Source organism: Myiozetetes cayanensis, unplaced genomic scaffold (assembly GCF_022539395.1).
Source record: "Myiozetetes cayanensis isolate MyiCay16 unplaced genomic scaffold, myiCay2020 scf3, whole genome shotgun sequence".
Taxonomy (NCBI): domain Eukaryota; kingdom Metazoa; phylum Chordata; class Aves; order Passeriformes; family Tyrannidae; genus Myiozetetes; species Myiozetetes cayanensis.
Window position 1 is genome coordinate 11,724,837 of NW_026087521.1, and position 22,724 is coordinate 11,747,560.

General features: G+C 36.6%; 1 protein-coding gene across 2 annotated transcripts in view; it reads right to left on the reverse strand.

Annotated features, from left to right (window-relative positions):
- Nucleotides 1–22,724, reverse strand: part of LOC126644255 (protein PHTF2) — a 126,519-nt gene that overhangs the window by 21,239 nt on the left and 82,556 nt on the right. For both annotated transcript variants that reach the window (XM_050323348.1, XM_050323347.1), the window contains 7 exons: nucleotides 18,672–18,728; nucleotides 15,129–15,198; nucleotides 12,895–13,053; nucleotides 7,985–8,150; nucleotides 7,138–7,302; nucleotides 1,467–1,668; nucleotides 26–184 (listed from right to left, as the gene is read on the reverse strand). In XM_050323348.1, the coding sequence (XP_050179305.1) occupies nucleotides 26–184; nucleotides 1,467–1,668; nucleotides 7,138–7,302; nucleotides 7,985–8,150; nucleotides 12,895–13,053; nucleotides 15,129–15,198; nucleotides 18,672–18,728 (978 nt within the window). The remainder of the gene's footprint in view (nucleotides 1–25; nucleotides 185–1,466; nucleotides 1,669–7,137; nucleotides 7,303–7,984; nucleotides 8,151–12,894; nucleotides 13,054–15,128; nucleotides 15,199–18,671; nucleotides 18,729–22,724) is intronic.

Below are 22,724 nucleotides of genomic sequence, written 5' to 3' on the forward strand. Positions count from 1 at the left end.
CAAGAGGCAATAGAAATGAACATACCTCCAGAGGATAATGTTTCTTGTAATGGTGAGATTTCCTGTTTCGAAGTGTACAATCACTAGAAGTGCGTTCCACATTGCGACGTAAAGAATATCCAGTTTCAGGCCCTTCCTCACTGGAAACTTCATCTGATAGATTTGTCACAGTCCTGTGAGTATCCTAGTACAAGAAATACAGTACCAGTAAGACTTAACAGTCATATACACTAAATCCTGTTCTCAACCACTGAAATCCAATTTCTTTCTACAACTTTAGTATCTATGCTCAGTTAAACCAGATATTGGTGTATTTTCAAGTGCCAAAATTAATTGGTACCATTAGCATCATGAAACAGAAATTGTAATATCAAAATCAAACTTTTTGAAATGAAGGGCTAGTTTATATCATACCCAAGAGACATTCCAATGTTCTTATTTTAGATGTGATTTTGTCTCAACTGAACCCACCAAGAAAGGCTTAGAGGCAATGTATTTAAATTAAAAAATTGTAACAAAAAAACAAACAAAACCCAAAAAAACCACACCAAGAACACCCTAATAAAACTGTGATAACAGACACTCTAGTACTGAATTATCAACACACACAGTACAAACTAACATTTATCCCTTCTCCCAGGCATAAGGTGCTACAGACTGCATGCTGAGATCACTAATTTATTTCACTTTTCATTTCCCTGATTTTAAACTACAGTTAAAGTAGCGCTTACAGTAACAGAAAGAAAAAAGGGCAGCAAAAGGATCAACTGCGAAAAGCTTTTTTGTATATTCTCATTTGTTATGAGATCACCAGAAAGGACCCTGTAAAGTTTCCTTAGGAAAGTCTTCCTGTCATCAGTGAAACACAAAAAGGACAAAAATAGCAAAGCTGCTCTCTGTGAATGCAACAAATCCTTCCTCTCCTTGAAACATCATTCTCTCTTCCATGACAAACTCCATTTTCTGAGATGCTTCAGTGGCAGGACATTTCCCCCTTTTGACAGCTGAGTTGCAGACAGAAATAGGGACAGGCAGAACAGTCTGGGGTGTCTTCTTTACTATGTTTTGCACTGGCACTGAAATGTTTTGATTTTCTTCAGAGGAAGAGACGAGAAGGAGAGAAGAGAGGACCCTATTCTAGTCTCTGCCAATTTCTCTTTAACGTGGGTGTTCTCACAAAGTAAGTTCAACATAGACAACATCTCATCCATTCTATCAAAGAAATTTAAAACTGTTTAAAAATCCCTTTTTTAAAAAAATCCTTGATTTGATGAATTTCATGAAGAATGTAAAACGCTTGGAACTGATAAGACAACTGAACCTTGCTATCACTGCTGAGAAAGCACCTCCTGCAGAGCAACAAAGTGAAATTTTTGCCCTGAGATGAACCTTCCTCACTTTCATTCCGACTTTATCATCATTTGATGAATTAATAATCGCCCTCTGAAAGCAACAAGCACACTTACTTTGTGATGGCTGTGATTGCTGAAGACCTCTCTCGCTGTCGAAGTGCTCCACCCTGTCTCCTCTGGCCGGATCACTTCACAGCGACGCTCGTGGGCCTGCACACATTCTTCACTGCCTTTACCTGTCTTTTTCCCATCAAGGGACACGTAGCCATTATCAGTCTCAGTGGATTTATCTATTGAGTTTTTTGCTTTTTTAGATCTATATTTAAAACAAATACATAAATTAATTATTCTCTCAATTATTTCCCAGTCTAAATCCTGCTTATGCCTCTCAGATCCTGTTTTAGTTCTACTACTAAACACATTCTACTACAAACAACATTAACATTTGATCCATTATCTGTAACTATTTAATCTTCTAAATAATACCCGTTATTTTTTAACAGTTTTAGGAAAGTATAAACTGTCAGAGTGTGTGAATGAAACGTGCACCATTATCTACTGAAAGAAAAGGAAACATATATTTTAAAACTAAAACTTTCAGAGCAACTTTGGCAATAGAAGAACCACGAGCCTCAAATGTAAACGAGAAACTCCTCTATTCCACCTCTTAGAAAAGAGGTATGATAGAAGTTGCTGTAAGAATTATTAATTCAAAGCAAGCATGCGATTTCCTGAAGCTGCAAACATGCTTTTTATTACTCTATACATGGATATTTGTTGATTTAAATATACTCTGCTTATTGACAACTCTGCTAAACAGAAGGGGATTTAGCCTTTTCTGTATTATCCTGTAACACCCCAGTAACATTTTTAAACATATCTTACAAACACAATAATTATACCTTTTTTCAAAGCACAAAATCTTAAGATCACTTATAATGGTGAACAGTCTTCCACAACATCCTCTAGAACCAAGGCCCTTTACTAGTCAATACATGTAGCAGCAAGACTAACCTAAGAAAAAGGCTTTCTCAAAGCAGACGTTTTGAAGATTGCACTTCCAAACTAGAAAGTGCAGTGGATGAAGGAATGAAAAGGAATAACAGCTTGCTACTTTACTGACAGAGACTACTTTTAGTCTCTGATTAAGATTCTGTATTCTCAAAGTAAATTAGATTTTGCTTATTAGATTCTCAGAATGCTTGGTGAGCAAGTGGAGAGGGGGGGAGAGAGCAAGAGGAGAGTGTTATAAATAAAGCTTCCAGAATTTTGTTTTTTATTACAAGCAGAACACTGGACAAAGATGATAGAACTGCCAAGAATCCGTTCAGTTGATCTTGTGCTCCTATGAGGGAATGTGCATTGCCTTTCTCTTTAAGGAGCGAGGCATTCTGTGAGGGCTTGGATTACACAGCAGAAGATTAAATTCCTCTTTAGTATGTACATCAAACAAATTGGGAGAATTTGGATAGTCACCTTACATTCCTTCGAAGATAAGGTATCCCACACATAAAGGGGAGTGCTGAACACAAAAATTCATTAGGAAGAGTTGAATAAAAAGGGGAAACAAACAAACAAACAAACAAACAAAACTGCTGTTGGAATGCAGACAAAATAATGAAGAGAAAGGACAGTGTTACTCTAGTGTTTCATCCTCCTTTCCCATCTTTAATCTCCTTTCCTCACCCCTAACTAGAAGAAAGTTAACATTTATATTTCTCTCAAAGCAAAGAAACGTTCTGCTACACCTCTCTTGTATGAAGCTATGGAACTCACCTAGTATTCCCTGACCTACTTCCAAAATTCTTGGCCAACTGAATTTCGAAAAGAATACAAAACCATCAGAAACACTTTCTGCAGCTACTATATATTTGCATGGATTAAGTTTTATTATAAGCTTACAAAAGTAAAGAGCTAGCACATGCTTTAGCATGTGTGGTATGCTGGAGATCAGTCAGCGAGCCTCCTGTTTCCAGACTGCCAATGTGAGAGCTCACATAAGGAGCTTGAATTTTCTAGGTCCATTAAGATAATCTAAAACATTACTGAGGCTTTGGACAAAAAGGTCAAGCTATCACCAGTAAACACATTAGAACTTTATTTCTGTGCCATTCCTTAATGCCACTGTTTAGCCAAGGTAATGAAGATAGAGATAGCTCAGGTTATTATTGACTGGAAAAAAGGTGCTGTTCTATGTCTGGAATAAAGCAAGTACTGGTCTTTAAGTGGCAACTCACTGCAAAAGTTTCAATAAGGTCAGTTGTGAGTACTAAGGAGTAGTAGATAATATAAAATTATCTGCAATAAGGAAGAATCCAGAGCAGCCAATTTGTAATTCATTAAATATACTTCCAGTACTTTTAAAAAATTTCTTTTTAACAGTGCAAAAGCAAACACAGTTCACATCACATGCACACACACATGCAGTCAGAGACACTTTCCTCCACAACAGGAGTGGATTAACAAGACAACTATTCCAAGTTTGAACTGAGAAGTTTTTATACATTTTATATGAAATTTTAAAGCTACTAGGAAGAAGTAGCCTCAAACAGCTGAATAAGAACAGATAAGAGAAAGAACTTAGACATGTATGTGCAGTTTGTTCAGACAGGATTTCACTACTCCAGCAACGTGTAAGTGCTAAAATCACAAGAGGAATACGACTCATATCAATTAAAGCTCATTCTGAAAAATAGGTAGCCTGTCTGAAGTCTTTATTTGCTTCTAACATAAAAGCCAGTTATCTTTTGTAAGAATCCCTAAGTTTAAGTGTAAGCCTCAAACCAGAAATAACATACATTTGGGCTTCATATTAGGCTTTCGTGCACTATATTGTGTTAAAAACAAAAAACCCACAGTTTTGCCCTAGCTGACAGAAATGTATAGTTTCCTAGAATGACTATATATATATATACATCATTAATCAACTTTTACAGTTTTATGCTAGAACTAAAATTATTTAGAGCAAGACAGACAATGTCATGAGTAAATCCAAGGTCTTAAAAGGCTTGAACACGTGCAACATCTAAGTCAAGAATGACTTTTAGTCTTACTTATGCCTTAGCTAGAAAAAAATACTAAGGAAGACTTAAATCAAGTTTCTGGAACACTTTAGATTTCCACTGTCAAGTACTCTATTCCAGTGTATTTCCACTGGGGCTGGTCACAAAAACTCTCCTCCCTGTTGCCACTGTGAAACTTTTAGAGAAGTTATAAGGTTTCCACTGGAGTAAGGACACAAAGCAAAGTCCCAAATCAGTACTACATTCTGAATAAATCACCTGTTTGGATATTGGCTTCTTTTCCAGTGAAACTAATCAGTATTTTCTAAACTGCCACTGTGCTAGATTAAAGTACAGAATTATATTTTATCAGTCAGACTGAGTTCTGCCATTCAAAAGCATTTTTATTGAATACACAGTTCCAGATTACCAATGACCTGAGGGTAGGCAAATGGTCTAAGTACACAGGGTCCTGCCCTAAACCAGAGAACATAATTTCTGAGGTTAACTTTGAAACCATGTCTTTATAACCTATACTTAAAACTCCAGAAAATGTATATCAAAGCTTAATATATGCGAAAAACAGCTGTAAATAAACACTAATGAGACAGTCTAATGTGCTTATCTAAAGGGCTCCCAAATATGTCTTAGGAAACAGGACAGACATCACTGTGAAGTCTCCTTGCACTGAGGTTTCCTAAGATTCTCTTTAAGCAACATTACCAAGTAGTCAATGTACTCCACACTGTGTTCTTGCCTCCTCACTCCCAGCCCTACTCTGCCATCCCAGTGTGCTGACAAAGCTGTTTGCATTACCATGAAAAAAATTACATGAAGAAACTGAACCGCATGGTAGAAAAAAAAAGGTTATTTTTGAACTGGAAAAGTTCCTCATATGGTTTGTAATGACTCCAGACATACAAACAACTGTGGCTCTGCAACTGAAGAGGTGACAAAGGACTAAGGGCTATTTACAGCATTCTCAGTCACTCTGTGCTCTTTTATCCTTTGAAGATACTGTACATGCTAAGTAGTAATCATGGAGGCTTAACATCTATATATATATACACACTACCTCTCATTAAATGGTTTAAACAAGCCTTTAGAGTAAGTTCCAGAGAGCCCTTCTCAACTGAAAACAGTCTGAGCCCAACAGGAGAAAAGGTAAGGAAAAAATGAATCTTCCAACACTCCTTATTGAAGATCAGTATCTTCAATGAATGGAAAACATTTAAAAATTGATGAGACTACAATCGAAACATACAACAAAGCAATGCATTCAGACCAGAAGAACAGCCATGGTGCCCATTACTATGACCTACAGTTTATCAAGCCTAGATTAATCTACATAGGAAAAAGTCAAGTGAACTCTCCTCTTGCAATATTTTAAAACATTGTTAAAACTTCTTCAAGGTTGGAAGTAGATATTCCCAGAATGTAACGCAAACATAAGTTTTCCCAGTGGTTAAGAGCACATATCACAGGTATGACAGACATGTTAGTGTTGCCATATTTAAGATGCAGCATGCACAACAAAACATCAGTGTAATAACTTGCAGTATCCCTTTTCTCAATTTCACACTTTTGATGAGCATATTTTCACTTGTTAATACATGCTGATACATAGCACTCAAAATACTGTGTATAGCATATCTTGAACACATACTGCTATAGAATGTTTTTTCTAAAAAACTTTTTAATTGCCCAGAGCACTGCTTTAGCAGATTGATCCTTTCCAAGACAGATCTGGAATCTAACAGGTTTAGTGTTTCTTCCAATCATTACAAGACATACCTTTGATGTTTATCCATAAACTAAACACTGTGCCTCTTTGAATCCTGAAGGTTTTTCCTTCAGAAAAAGTGTGTGACTTGATGACAGCGACAGAGTTCAATAAGCATTCTTTCCAAGAAATAAGCAGCTAATGTAATAAAGTAAAACTGAAGAACTGAACTTGTCTCATTGGGTTAAATTGAGATGGTTTGTTCCTGATAGCCCGCACAGGGTACTCCTAATTAACTAAAAGTTAATTCTCTACCTCGCTGTTGTGAGATCCCACCTGGAGCACTGTGCTAAGCTCTAGGGCCCCCAAAAGCCCTAGATGAGAAGGACATCGACCTGTTGGAGCAAGTCCAGAGGAGAGACAAGAAGATGATCAGAGGACTGGAGCACCTGTCCTATGAAGACAGGCTGGCAGAGTTGTGTTTGTTCAGCCCAGAGAAGAGAAGGTTCTGGGGAGATCTTAGAGCACCCTCAGTACCTAAAGGGGGCTACAAGAGAGCTGGAGAGGGACTTTTTACAAGGGCATGTAGAGACAGGACAAGGGGTAATGGCTTCAAACTGAAAGAGGGCAGGTTTAGCTTTAGATATAAGGAAGAAATTATTTACTGTGGGGGTGCTGAGGCGCTGGAACAGGTTGCCCAGAGAAGCTGTGGATGCCCCATCCCTGGAAGTGTGCAAGGTCAGGCTGGATGAGGCTTTGAGCAACTTGGTCCAGTGGAAGCTGTCCCTGCCCATGGCTGGGTGGTTAGAACTAGATGATCTTTAAGGTTCCCTCAACACAAATTATTCTATAATAATTCCATATTTTTTCAAAATTATTGCATCAGCACTTGCAAAAGTCAAGAAAGAACACATTAGTACATTTTCAAATACTCAGGTAAGTTTGCTATTAAAAGCAAAAAACTAAAATAACAGAAGTTTAATCATTACATCAATGTTTACTTATTTAGAAAAGGGATAGTGCATCTCTAACACATATGTAGCCTTAAATAAATACAAACCCTGATAAAAAGAAAGCAGCATGCCAGATATCTCTGAAGACAGCGCCAATACTGCAAGAGGTGCTTGTACCGTAGCTCTGCACTGTTCCCTCCTGTGTGTTATCTGTGGTACTAGAGCCATCTCCTTCCCTATGTACTTCCAAATGTGCTGCTTTCCTTAATTTCCTTCATCAGAAGAGATTAAAATTGGAAGGTAGCTTTGTAAGTGCAATTTGCTCATTCTGTAATGTGTTCAGCAGTTTAAGCATGCAAAAACAAGCAAGATTTCAAAAGTATTTTGCTAAAGCTTTATCTTATAAATTTTATAAATTCCATTTAATAAAATTAAGTATTGCACATTGTCATAACACTTAAACACAAAATAAATTTCACTTCATCATCAGAGGCCTAGACTACAAAATTCACTACTGCAGGGTTTCCCATTTTAATGGAACAACTCACAGTGGCAAACCACAGTCAGTGGAGTGCTTGGAAGAGAAGTTTTACACTTCAGAGAGCACCTCCTTTAATGTATGCTTCCCAGCATACATCACTGGACAGTATTGAGTCGAGTTATAAAACTAAATTTGCAGTAATGTAAACATTGTCACTCTATCACTATTCAGATAGAAACTGTTTTGAGGCAAAAATTCAGATTCAATGCATTAAAATTCAAATAAAATTATGCATAAATTAGTCAATGCATAAAAGCTATAAGCACCCACTTTAAAGTTTCAAATAAAAACTGAGCACCAATTTCTCATCTCTTGCAAAGCAGAGACTGTAACCCCCTACATTTTTTTTCATGCATGTTCTTTACAGTAGTTTAACAATCCTAAATGATAAAGTACTTTAACACAGACTATACCTTCTTCTTTTACCCCCTGTGCTAGGAGGTGGCTTAGGAGTTCGTGTTGAAACAATCTGACAGTGCACAGTCCCAAGTAGCAACATTAGCCATATCGGCCCAATGACTTCAGTCAGAGGTATACTATGTGGGCTTTGGGCTGTATAGAATAGCACTACAGCAGCAACTGGAAAAGAAGGGAAATGAAGTTGAGTTCAATATTTGAAATGTCTGAAATAGCCAACTCGTTATGTGGCTTTTGTTAAAACCAAAACCAGTCAGTTAGCCCTTTACCTGCATTTAAATCACCTAATGCAATTCTGAGACAGAGAAATTCTAATTGCTAAAAACCAGCAGCAAAAAAGGTTTAAACAGTTGCCTACTGTCTTAATATCTATCTTAATTTCACACTACATTATAGGTATTACAAAAAAAAAAAAAAAAAGGTGGCAGAATGAAGGCAAGGGAAAACATTTGGAAAGCTGTATCTGTCAAGAAACAACTTTAAATTACAGTGAAACATCTGCAGGAGACATAACCAAAAAGCAGCTAAACAAAGGTAATTCTATATCTGTATCATCTATAATGACACAGCACAATCCAACAAGTTAAGTGAGACTTGAGACTAGAAACTCTCTATAGCAGAACGCATTTTAGACTTCATATTCCAGTCAAGGGACAAAATAGCCCACCTGGACAGACAGTCAGTCGTAAGTGCAACTCGAGTATATATTTCATATATACTTGTGTGTATATTTTTTGGCAGTGAGGAAAGATCAGAGACAAAGCATGTAAACTATGAGCTAGTTCAGCTGAAGTGACCAGGACTCTAACTGGGACTTGTGGTTGGAAAAGGAGCAGCTTCCAATTCCATCGCTAACTAATAATTTTGTTACCCTATATAACCACTTTCCACATACAGCCAACACCCACACAGCTATTCTTGCTCCTGTACCCAGAGCCTGACCAGTCAGACACATTTTTACAGGCCCCAGGTCAATCTGAACCCATTCACCAGGCGTGGGGCAGGCAGGAGAGGCAACCCATCTCTTTTACTGCTTATTCTGTGTCCATGCCACTCTGCCTCTCTGGCTTGGAGTGCTTTGTCTATAAATCAGCTGAGAGAAGCTATCAAAAAAAACCCCAAAAAACCCAAAACAAAAAACCACATAAACTCCAAGAAACAATTCAGAAACAGAACTGGGAAATAATTACATGTTCCCACCATCTGCACATGCCATGAGAACTTATTTTTTTTCTTGTACTACTAAGAAGTGAAAGTCCAGTAACTTAGACCTACTCCTAGCACAAGAAATACATGGTATAAGTTCAACAGTTTTCACCAATTCTCCACTGAAATTAAATGAAAAAAATGCAGCCACATCCAAAGCTATGTGCCACATTCAAACACCTGAAATAAATCACATGAAGCCACACCTAACGGCAGATACCTGGATATGATGTTCTCCACTAACAAGAGATTCAATGTGTTTTTCATTAACTGATCTTTCACAAGGTAAACAGTATTAAAAACATAATGAACATATGAAACAACTGAATTATTTTGATTGTGGAAAAACTATTTCTAATTTCTCCTCAGTCTTTTTCCTAAATTAAAGCACAACAGTCTTGCATAGAACACAGAGGGTATCATTTATTATTACGTGTGGAATAAGTTTTTGCTGCATGAGGTTTCTCAGAAAGACAGTATGCATTTATGAGAAGCCCAACTTACTAAAGAATTAAAAAAAGGTACAGATAGCAAAAGGTACAGATAATGTTATCTCTTTCTAAATGAGCTTATCTAGGTTCTCACACATACAATTAGCTTCACGAAGTAAAAGTGTAAAGAAGTAGCCACTTTTGACTCCTACCATAAAATTTGGATAAACATTGTTTTGAGAACACAGAGCTCCACAGATCCACGTGAAATGATTTGCAGGAGTAGGTGTACACAAAATAATTTTAAACTTCACTACTGCTACTTAATAGACATTTAGCAAAGCAGAGCTGTCTAGAAGAAATCATGTTCCAGAAGACAGAAATCTGCAGATTGGGGATTCCCAACAAGACATTTCACACAGATTTAGGAAAATGTTACCAATCTCCTGATCTTTCAGTAGGAGGGGAGGGAAATCCAAGAATTTCTTTGTGCACAGTGTGTCAATATGATCTCCTTCAGGTTATCCAAGAATTGGTCCTACCAACAGGTAGGTAGAAGTGGTCAGAACAGGATTTCTCACAGCATTTTTAGTTATTTCTTTACATATTTATAGTGTTTGGACTTCCACTTCCCTAAAACACAGTGGTTTATTTTGTGGAACAGACATAAATGAAATTATATCACACTGAGAAAAAGCTGTCTCAAAGAAAGCAATCATACGTTTCAAAGACCAACAAGCATTTATTTTTAGAGCATTTAAAGCTTTGAAATAGTTGTAATAGCAAATGAAGGCATACATACTTATGTATCTCACCACCATAATAAACAACCATTACAACACTAATAAAGTTTCTTGCTCCATAGTTAAGAAATACACGATAAACATTGTAATTTCACTCTTGATTTTCCCATTAGAATATGAAGACATTTTTAAAGTAAAAATGAGGTAATATTATATACTAGATAGATAAGGAGTCACAAGAAAAAGGTTTTACTTCTACCTTAAGCCACTGGCCTGTTCCATGACCTTGAACAAAAAGCATTTGTCTGTAGTTCTCTTATCAGACATTGTGCTAATCACTTTACACTAAAGGAAACCAATGCAAATAAAACCTGGAGTTTAAATCTACAGCCAAGGAAAGAGCTTTTTCTACAGACTTACATAAATGCTAGCAAGTATCCTGATAAACCTAATCAATTTTAAAGCAGTAATGCAGTTCCTAAATCTATAGAAAACACTTCATAATTGAAGAAAATAATTTAACAAAATATTTAACCAAAATAAAACCAGACCATTTTACAACAATGTCAATGAGAATCTGTCATGATGACAGAAAGTCCAAGCTGCAATACAAAATCCAGATTCAGGGTAGAACTATGGTCACTGGAATTTGAAATGTTTTGTTCTTACATTTCCATCGTGGATTCTTGATGTTTTGGTGCTGCCTTACCAATCTTGTAAAAAATTAATAACTGAGCACAGTACTTGGTAGGGTAGGATGGGATGTGTTTTAAATAGTTTCCAACAAGTAAATCTGTCAATTTAATTTCACTTTCATGTTCTTTTAATTTATTTCAAAAACTATCAAAAAGTCTGCAGCTAATTCAGCACAGTTTAAATATGAAGTATTTAAAATAGTTGGATTATAGAGGACTATGGAATACTATTAATTATTTTCTGGTATTTTTAAATTCACAACCTCAGAAATATCAGATATACTTTGTCATGTTATAAGTTATATGGATTAGGGAACTGATGCATTCCAACCATAACTTAGTAAATCACAGATCTCAAGAAATCTGAGGGGGGAAAGTGTTAATTATAAGCTCTGTAATTAATGTCCTAAAAACTTGCTTGCATTCAGAATCTGCATTGTCTTACTATTTTGCTACTTTAAGAGTCTTATGAAGGCACCATGAAATATGTGTGGATATATTTTTTAAATAAATTCACAAATAAGAATATAAAAAATTACTGTCTCTCAGAATAAGACACCTATGAACATGGTAACAAACTACAACTTCTGTCTTTTACTACCTATATTAATATAAATGAGATTAAAATTATTAGCACTATGAGATCTCTTACTGTAGTACAGACAAATGCTAATGTATGCAACAATACTTATTAGGAACCTATCTCAGAAATGGGGATAAGAAGAACTTTTGAGAGGAGTCCACATAAATATTTGCCAATATTGCAGGTCTTGAGGCACTGGCACTATGGAAATAATTTTATATAGCTCCTAACATCACAACACAAGAGGAACTGTCTTTTTTAAAGTCTCTACCTTTTTAAATTAAAATTTCCAAATGAAATAGTGATCCTCAACTGAAAGGACAGATGAAAAATTAAAAATGTAATATTGTATTTTAATTGATTTCAGTGGAAAATCTATTAGTCATTTAGCTTCTCAGGGTATTTCAATTGCTCCCAACTTTCATTAACCTTCTGTTCCATTTCTGTTGTACATACTTCTGAAAGATTTATTCTTCACACTGTTAGATAGTGACTCACTCCATTACATTTTTCCCTTTCCAGTTTTCCTTTTATGAATTACATATATTTAAGAGAATTACAAAGTCAGATTGATGAACATCCAAAAAGTGGTGAACTCCTGTTTGTTAACAGTTGCCCAATAGCCCTTCTATAATCTAGGAAACATAAAATTAAGATGCATAGTCTTCCCATTGCAGTAGAAAAAGCAGCAGAAGCACAGAGGACAGAAAGTCCCTCATTTGCCAGTCCTTCAGGAGCACGGCTGAGGTCGGACTGAAGTACAAGCTAGAAGGTCACTGCCTCTGATGTAACAAAACAACACGTGGAAGGACAACTGGAAACTGGTCCATGAGATCATCCTACCAGGCTGCACGAGGTGCACACACCTTGGCAGGCTTGGCCTTGCCTGTTTCTTGATCAGAGCTCTTGATCTGCACAAGTACCAGACGGACCAAAAACCCAAGGCAAGATACACTCCCTAAGGCAACAGTTTCTTCAATATTGCTCAGTCCCGAACTAAATTAGATAGTCCTGAAAACCTAAATTATACACAGAGGTGACAAACTATTGTGTGCTAAATGCTGAAGACAGTCTGTGAGGAGATCCTTAAATTTTTCATTTTTTCCTATTATATATGTAAAAGAAATGTTAACAAAGGGACAGAAAACATTGGAATGAACCTTAACAGCATAACATGAACCAAGCAGCAGCTTCCATACAGTTAAAACAAGGCATTCAGTTGAAGCCAATGCTGTAATCCAACTCTACCTTGGAGAAGGTAAAGAACAAGCAGCCAGAAAAAAATGACCCGTGATGTCACTTGTAGCCACCACCTGTAGAAGAACGGAAAGAAAACAACTCTCACGATTCCTTTGCGGGTCAAAGATGTCCAAGGACTCTCAGGTTTTGCTTTAGCGAAAGCAGATCCTTAAAAAAAAAAAAAAATTAGATTTATTTCATTCTTATGGCTAATAAAAAAACTCTAGTTGTTCAATAGCAGAGTAGTTAAGACAGTTATTTAAAGGAGCAATTATTAACCACAATTATTTGAATAAATCTTGTACTTCCACCATTTCACAATCTCCTCCATCCAAAATTGGCATAAATTGTTGGTGCCCTCTTGGCTGCCATCATCAGGAATTTCTACTAATACCTGTGTTTTGGAATGTTTGAATAAGAAAACATTGGCATTTCTTACTATGTCAAAATTATTTTAAAATGAATTATTAAAAACTGTTGTTTCACAGAGGTATCAGAAACTTGATATCAAACAATAAGAAGTCATATGAAAACTGAATGCCCATGCACGCACAGCAGAGCCCTTTCCAACACAGCAAAGGGATCTAAAATATCAACTGTAAATTGCTCTGTAAATTATCTGTAAATTGCTCCTGTCACCTCATTTGGGAAAATGGAATAAGGTTGAGAAGTATTGAGATGGATTTGTCCAACTGAGGACTAGCCTCAGGAGCTGAGAAGCCTCCCAAAGAATATTTTTGTCTCTCCTTCTATACTAATTTTAATCTCTCTCATTCAAATGTCCTTTTTCTCCATTTCTTTTTCTTCCTGCAAATTCCCAGCTAGAAAAGTGAGTAACATTTACTTCATGGGGATGTGACTTAAATTATGCCAAGTTATTGACTGGAAATGGCAACTACTGCATGCTGCTATGCCATCTCCACCTCATTTACCAGCAGAACTGCCGTTAGTGAGCTCTGTGCTGCCACAGGTAAAACACTGCCAGCACTGAAATTACTTTAATGCCAACTTAGGCATCCATGCAGGACAGTCGTTTAAATGCTGTTCATGTATACTGCCATACTGAAGTGGTCTACCCGTTTCTTAGTTTCTTTAAAGTTCAAGTGTTATTTGATTTTGTTTCTTTCTCTCACATTCCCATTTTTAAAAGGTTACATTGCACACTCATAGATGTTAAAAGAGATAATGGCAGGACGGGGAGCCCAAATAATACCCTTTTGGGGTTTCTGGACCCATCACTGGACCCATCAGCTCATCTCAGGCCCATCTCCTCAAGCCCAGACTAGGACAGAGGCAGAAAAAGCAGGTGGGAATCCAAACCATGGAATGAACACCATGCCCAGGTCCCTCCCAGGGCTGTCCCAGAAGAGCCATCGACCCTGATGTCCAGGTGTGAAACTCTCACAATGAGTCTTTGGGAACAGCTCTCCAAGTCACCTTTCAGAGGAGGAGGAGGAGATGCTGCCTGGGCAGGTGGGACTCACTGAGGGATGCAGGGGAAGAGCAGCTCAGATTACACAGACTTACTATAGGACAGTCAAGGAAAGAAACCAGGGGTGGGAGAAAGGAGGAGTTTAGGTGATTTGGAGAGGAACAAGTGTGAGGAAGTTGAAGGGTAAGGGGATAAAAAGGACTGGTCATGCATAAATAGCCACTATCCAGAGCTACCTGGCTACCTGGAGTGGATGCAGGAGAGTGTGCTGGCTGCTGGGCTCATGGATAAAAATGCTAAATAATGCTTTCCCTAACCTTCATGAGGCATGAGGGAAATGACATAAAGATAAAAGTAAATTAGACTAAACAAAGGCTTTTATAAAAATCTTATATTATCTAACCTTCTATTGCTGTTTCGTTATTTAAAACAGGCAAAAAACAGTCATGGCCTGTACAATTTTTATTCTGCAGAAACTTCCACATAACCTTTCCTCTAGATGTCAGAAGATTTGGAAGAATGCATGGCAATAGGAGATTTTGAACTAATAACTTTGGTTTTTTGTTGTTTTTCTTTTCAAAATCTAACTCTATCAAAATTTAGATCAAATTCTAGAAACTTCAATTTAATCTAGACTTCATAATTTACCAATATTTCCTATCCATCCACTTTAGAGAAGGGTTATATAGGGTTGCTGTGTTTTGGTTTGCTTGGGGTTATTTTAAACTTACTAATACACTCTTGTTATAAAAACACGGGATGGCTGTTATTTTTATACTGAGAAATTCAGCTTTTTCTAGCTCAGACCTACCTCTTACAAGATCAACATCTATGAGGTCTGGTTTCACATGTCCTGTTTTCTTTGGTTTGTTTCTCAAACCCTGCATAAGACAAACACTATCAAAACATATTCATGCAGATGGCACACATTACAAAATACAAAAACGTCTATGTGGTCAGTAAGTGTATTTAACCTATACTGCTACTGAAAACTCATACAAATATGTCCATTTCATAAAGTACTATAAATTAAACATTCCAAGGAACAATGCATAGTAGATGCCTTTTACACACTTTACAATCTAAACAAAACCCAACCAATTACTGACCCACGAGGCAATTTTTCAAACACAGCTATGCACTGAGCACTCATCTCCCATAGCTTGGCATTATGCAGACAATGGATGCACACACTTGCAAGAATTAGTAATACAAGTCTATTAGGTTTTCAGAACTTCTGCAACAAATTACACTCCTGAATCTCTTTTCTCCTTAGATGTCTAACTAAACTTCACAAAATGCTTACACTGCAAATCCTTAATTCCAAACCTAGACAGCAAGTCACGTTGCAATGCAGGAGCCACTAATCAGCAAGCTCTCAGAAATCCAAATTCTAGACAAGTATTGAATTTTTTCTTCATTGTGAATATAAATTAGCCAATTAAAAGGAGGGGGGAAATCCCACACAATAGGAAAGCAGCAGGAAGAAAAGCAAGCTTATTTTGTCTTTTAGAAACAGCATCTTCCATCACTGAAGAGCCAAACTCTCTTGTAAAGCTTTCAAGTTTGCTTTTAATGCTAAAATGTGATGCTGTACTCCCAAGTCTCAGAGACAGTTGTGAGTTTATTCTGCTCTCTTTAGACTAGACTCTTGGTCACATTAGCCAATAAGGAAACCACAGAGTACAATTCATACAGAGTAAAATAAAATATTTCAAAAAATATTTAAGATACAAATGGAAATGTTATGAAAGTCATTTAATTGCTTTCATTCAAAAAGCAGTTAAATTCACTGGTGAACTCTACATTTCTACCACTGCCCTACTTCATTCACATGTAAAAACACTTACTACTTAAATGTACACATTAATTACAGATGAAAGCATAAAAGTAAAATTATTATCAGTGAGAGACAGTTCAGTGAAATCTGGTAATGTTAATCTTTATACAAACAATATCAAACTAAATGTTCAACTGAGTGCAGATCAAAGTATTTCTCACATCTAAATTCAGCTGGATTTATTTTCATGCTGAAATAAAGATAAAATTAAAAAATCAAACTGTTTACAATGAGCTAGATATGTAGTCATTACCTGATGTGTCTATTAGAAAAATGGGAGTTTGCTTGAAACAAAACAAAATAAATCCATAGAACTGAAATGTCAGTCAGACAAAATGCACTCTGAGAATGACCAATACAGAAAATCAGTTGTATTGTAGACTTAGGCACTCCAAAGACCTTAGTATGCAAAATTTTTACAGAACAGCAGTCCCAAAACTGCAGTAACTTTATGGAGAATGAGAAAAAAAGCCCATAATTAGAATTGGAAATTATAATCCAAAATCAGCCACAGATTCTTGTGAAATTTTGCATAAGTGAGCCACTCCATGTGAAGCTCAAAAAGAAAATGCTGAATGTAATAATAATTTTCAAATGTATTAGTGCTTACAAGATCTTCCTTGAAAGTCTAAATAAAGATATGCCTCTTAGAAGAAATAATCCCCTGGAAAAATACACATAAGCCTTGGAAAAATGTATCACTGTGGCTAAAATTATGTTTTCATTTTAGAGAAAGAATTCTGAAAAAAATAAGTCAAGTGTATAACTTGATGCAACTTTCATGACTTTGATGACTCATTCCATTAAAATTCCACTGGTCAAACTGCAAAGGTTTTCAGTGTCCATGGACTACACTGAGTTGGTTCTTGTACTTTTTGCCACATAGAGTGAAAGAATTCCATTTATTCAGATGCAATTTCTCCACTCTCTTAATGCATCACAAGTACATGCAATGTATGTGGAAAACAGCAGTGTTTCAAACTAAGGTTATTTTAAAAAAATATTCATAGTTTCATAATGCTCAGACCCATCCGGTTGGTTCATATAATTTCTATTCAGCACCAAACACATTTCAGCTAAGTAACAGGAAAAAAAAGTTTCAATAAAAATGCTTAAAAGTAGGCGCTATTATTGTAAAAGTCCTTTTACACAAATTTTAAGATTAGTCTTAATAGATTCTACTTTAGTTCTCACTAAATTATCAATTTATAGTAAGAGAAACAGATTTTCTGCTAAAAATAAGAAGTTTTCAGGTTTTTAGTAAAGTTAGTTTATAAATTATTGTATGATTATATAATATACACATATATTAGATATATTCATAAATATCAAAGCACAGTAGGAACTTTGGGATTAAAGCACTAATGTGCAATACCTAAACTTGGTCGTGTGCCTCGCTGTTATCTGTACTGCATGAAACTCAGTCATCACAAACTGATACAGACACCATCAGTAGTTTGTTAGTTATTGGACTCCTGAGCCAAACGAGATGCATTTAGAATAAGCACAGGGCAGTATTGGCAATAATTATTTGAATAATGTGCTATTACACAGCAGTTACAAGAACTCCTGTCAGAGCTGTGACTGGCTTTCACGGCCATGGGAAGGACCCTTCAGGCACCCCCAGGCTCAGCCACAGGGCTGAAATACCATTGGGTCTGACTAATGTGTGTATTTTTGTACAGAAACCAGGGAACTCTGCAGCTCAGCTCAGTAACAGCTTCCACAGAAGGCAAGCAAGTGCCCCTGCACGTTTCATTTAGCTATTTTAGGACTGGGGCAGGAAAAAACTCACCTCCGGGGAAACTGAAGCAATGCACAGTTTACTGATGTCAAGTATTAGCAACATATTGAAATTTGTGCAGCAGTACCATACTTCTTGCATGCAGAGTTTGAGGAAAAAAAGGTTAATAGCGAGAAAACGTTACCTGAATTAACACCACGGAGTATGACATAATATATAACCCACAGAACTATCTTATACAGGATCGATTTTCTCCAAAGCAATTTAGCAATGTGGCAGACACTGATGGCACTGTTAGTTAAACCAAAATGCACAGAACACTGTTAACTTGCTTGTTCAGAGAAACAAAGCCTGAGGTACTTACCAGTCTAATAAACTGTACAAAACAATGACAGCATCATAAAGGAGGAAAAGTAAACTGCAGGTATAAGGTAACTAACTGAAAGCAAAGAGAGCTCAGATAACTGACATTAGAATTCATCACAAAGAAAAGTGAAATGACAGAGGTAATAAAACAACTAAGCCCTGGCTTAAGATAAGTGAAAAGAAAAAAGAAAAAAATACTGGGATACAAAAATATGTATCCCACTAAATGCTGTAGAGTTATTAATTATGTAAGATAAATAAAGCACAGTATACTGGTTACATTTGGTTACACTCCAGAAGTCTAGTTTTACTTTCCCACTATTAAATACCACCACATACAATGTAAATTACATGAGTGCACACAACCACCAAAAGAAATAAATGTTGAAATGCTGTATTATTACCTTTATTTCTCTTTGCTCTACTGACTTTTCCCATATTTGTTGATCATATGCTCCAATCTAAAAAGAATACAGAAAAAATACCAACATTAGGATTTAAAAGACCTTGATCAAACAAAATCAATCAACCTTCAATAACAGAAGCATGAAGGCAGCAGGGTATTTACTTGGGGAGGCTTGTTTACAAAGAAACCTTTATCTTCTCCACTCCATCTCGGCTGGACAGGATCTAGCTAAGCTGTACAGGAGTTGTGATATAGGGCAGAGGTGAGCCAGACAGCCCCAGCCTCATCCCAGGCATTGTGCAAGTCACACAACTGGGAAAACCACACTCCCTCCCATTTCAGGTCAGGATTCCAGTCCCTGTACCAACAGAGAGCAGAACTATGGCAGCAACACTGACAGTTAACTTTAGAGAAATAACATGCGTAAGTAGCTGAACGATACCTTCAATTAATTTATTCTTTTTTTAAACCATCTCCCTCTCTAATTCCCATTTCATTCCACTCACTTTTACAGTTACATGGTCTTCAGTGTTATCTCTTCAGAGCACACAGCAACAAGATATATGGTCAAGCTGGTAATCAACTCGATTATAGGCCAGGGGAAACTCAAAGAATATCAGGAAACTGCCCTTTTCCCGCCAAAGAACCGATGTTCCTAGTAGACCTATTCCCAAATTTGTTCACTCCCATTTATCTGCTAGTCTATTTATTCATGAAACTCTTCCAAATAACCTAGTTTTATTAAAGTGGAGCAGGTTTTTAGTTAAAAAATTGAAATAAAAAGGAAGTGTTTTCTCTCAGGCTCTAACCTCACTACAGCCTTGTAGAAAACTATTTGTGAGAGCAGAACCACAGACTGTTGAGCTTTAAACCCATTCAGCCACTAGGTACCACACAGCAGCTCACACAGAGCCCCAGGGCAGCTACTGTGAAGAAAATTAACTCTATCACAGTCAAAACCAGCACATTGGTCCTGCAAGCACTAACTCCTAGCATTAAGACCAGTTTCAATGGGTTGTGTCATTTTAAATAACCATCAGTATAGGTAGCTATACAGGTAGCTATATTTAATTTAAGAAATTACTGTACACTTATTTATCCAACATACAGAATTACTCCATGACTGTCAGATATTTTGAAGAAGGGCAACTTTAAACTTCAGGAAATTCCCAGGTAAGATGGTGACAAGAACAACTTTGAGACAATAGATCCAAGTTTTTTAAGAAGTTATCAAAAATCATCAGTGCTTTGAACTCTGCACATTTAGTATTTCTAGGTAATATTCAGTAATGACCTCTTTTACTCTGGCAATTTGAAAGCCTTGCCATCCCAGCAGTTCTACCTAGACATATAAATCACGTGCACACACACTGCTGGTATCTGGGGTTTGATCCAGATCACAGACTCTGAGCAGTTAAGTGCAGGATCACTTTTAGGTCTCAAGGGAGAGACAGGTGTGGCTCCTGAGATCCTTTACTAACATACAGAGCTGATACAAGCTGCTCAGTCAGACACCTGAGAGAGGCAAGAGGAAAAACTCATTTGAGCAAATCTGCTTAAATTCCAGTTCACAACTGCAACAGACACAAAAGACCTGAGCACAAGTGCACACACCTTGTACCAGAAAGCATTATTCTGATTTCTCTTTTATTATTTCAGCCTTCATTAATTTAGATGTTACAAAAGTAAAGAAAAAAAAGATCCTTTTAACCAAGGACCCAACATAAATGTAAATACATACCCAGAGAAGCCAACAGGCAAACACATCCAGAAACAATCTAAAGGTACCTTCTGTGCCTCTAAACCTGATCAATCAGTGAAAAAATACCAATAATAATTTAAAAAAATTCTAATTTAGATTGGTAAAGCCCAAAGCACATCTAAAATTCAAAGAGAGAACAGTAAACTGAATTACTGAATTGCCCTTTCTCAAATAAAAATAATATTTCCCATTCACAAGAGCTAAACAATTTCTATAGTTTGCTACTTGAAAACTTTAGGGAAAAAAATCTACTGGGTTTTTGGTAATAATAAATACTTCACACCTCTCACTTGGAAAAAAATTGATACTGTAGAAAATAACTAGGGAGTCAGGCACTGTACTGGGCAGAATCAAGCACTTACTACAATTAAAGTAATTAAACCAAAGGAAGTTTAAGAGCTAACTCCACCTGGATAACAGCCAGCAATTAAAAAGTCAATATATTGAATAACCACTCCACCCAGGCATTTATATCTAATTGTTCTGGCTTCTTCTCTAAATACATTTCAAATGAATTTTCAGACCTTCCTGGTTTTCATTAAATTTGCTAAGAAGAGCCCCAAGTGAAATTTTTGTGCTGCATAATATTGTGTCCTTCCCTTCCCACTTCAAAAAAACCACAAAATTCTTCCTCCAAGGACAGAGAAGGGGATGCAAGTCTGTGTCCCTCTCCATTATGCAAGAACCAAATGAGGAAGGAAGCCTTTGTCCCAATAAAGCTGCAAAGCAAACTCTATTCCTAATTCCATTCATAGCTGAAACTGGTGTAGAGTTGAAAGTCTTTAAAACAGCATTCTTCTTTTAGACAAATAACAGACCATTTTTTTAAGAAATTCTGGGAAACACCAGAACACATCTAAGGCAAGGAAGTTGACTGATTAAAAATCCTACAAATATTTCTTTTCCCTCTCTAGGGAGCCCAGCTTCCATCTCCACATAAAGACAAGAAGCAGGGATTTTGCCATTCATGTTTTTCTTTCAATGTTGCCCCATAAAGCAACTCTTCCAGTAGCAGGTAAAATAAAAGAGCCAAAACTACTTTAAAGGACATGATCTTTTACAGCTGTTTTATTGGAGGAGTGGATCTGTCCGATCACCTCTGAACAATTTCAGTTATTAAAATCTGAGCACAGCATTATTTGTGTTTTAACAAAGTTTTAGAAGCACTTCAGGGAGGAGGAATGCATGTCCCTCAGCACATCAAATTCAGACCTGATACTCAATTTCCCTTCTGGCCATCTGCATAGGCATCCCTCTATACTTGTTTTAAAAGTGTGTCAGAAGAAAACACTTGAGAACAAAGCCATCCTTATAAAGTAGCATACCAGATACTGGTACACTTCATTTCCCAAATTAAACAAAAATAGGTAGAACTAGTGTTACTGAAACAAGACAAGTAAAAAAACACAGGCAATAATTTGTTTTCTCTCCCTTATGTCAGCAAAGCACACCTAGAGTTTGTGAAATTCTTGCAGAAATCATTGAGAGGTGTGTTTCATTTATAACAAATGAAATTATAACATATAATGATTACCAGAAATGCTAGACACCTGTATGAATTAAATTCAAGAACATAATTTGTGAATTAATTGAAGAATGTAAATTAATATTAGCAAACCTTCCCAGGTTTAAATTATCAAGAGCACCAGTCAATTCCATCTTTGAAGAGTATTTGCATTTGAATTGTTTCACGTAAATGTAATGGAAATCTAAATCAAATGCAGGCTCTGGCTCTTGGCTACCCATGTAATTCTTTTCAATTGTACATCCCTGCAGGGCACTGAAAAGAAGCCTAGCACCTAGCAATGCCAAAGAAATTAAGCTCTAAAGGCAAAGAAAAGGAAGGAATAACCTTCCAGAGATAAGATCAGATTGGAACTTGAAGAATTTAAATATATACAAAGCTTGATCAAGGCAAGGTTTCCCCCAGCATGCAACTGTCCCCAGGGCTCCTCCACAGGCTTCAAGCTTCCTTGTCTGGAACTGTTCCAAAATTAATGCCCTGATCCACTCCAGTACTTATACATCCCTGAACCCATCAGCTCTGCCCGGAGTCTCATCCATTATAGTTGCAAGTTCTGCAGTATCCTTGAGAGAAAATTTAAAGTATGAAACATGAGAGTCAAAAAAATTGTACAATTTTTATGTATACAACTATAAGAAAGGCTTTTAAAATCTCTTCAAGACACAATGTAAGACTGTTTGTCACTGATACTTTCAGTCTATCACTCCAGTCTACAATTGGCAACAGACTTTTTTTTAAGCAAACTATACAACACAATATCCCAA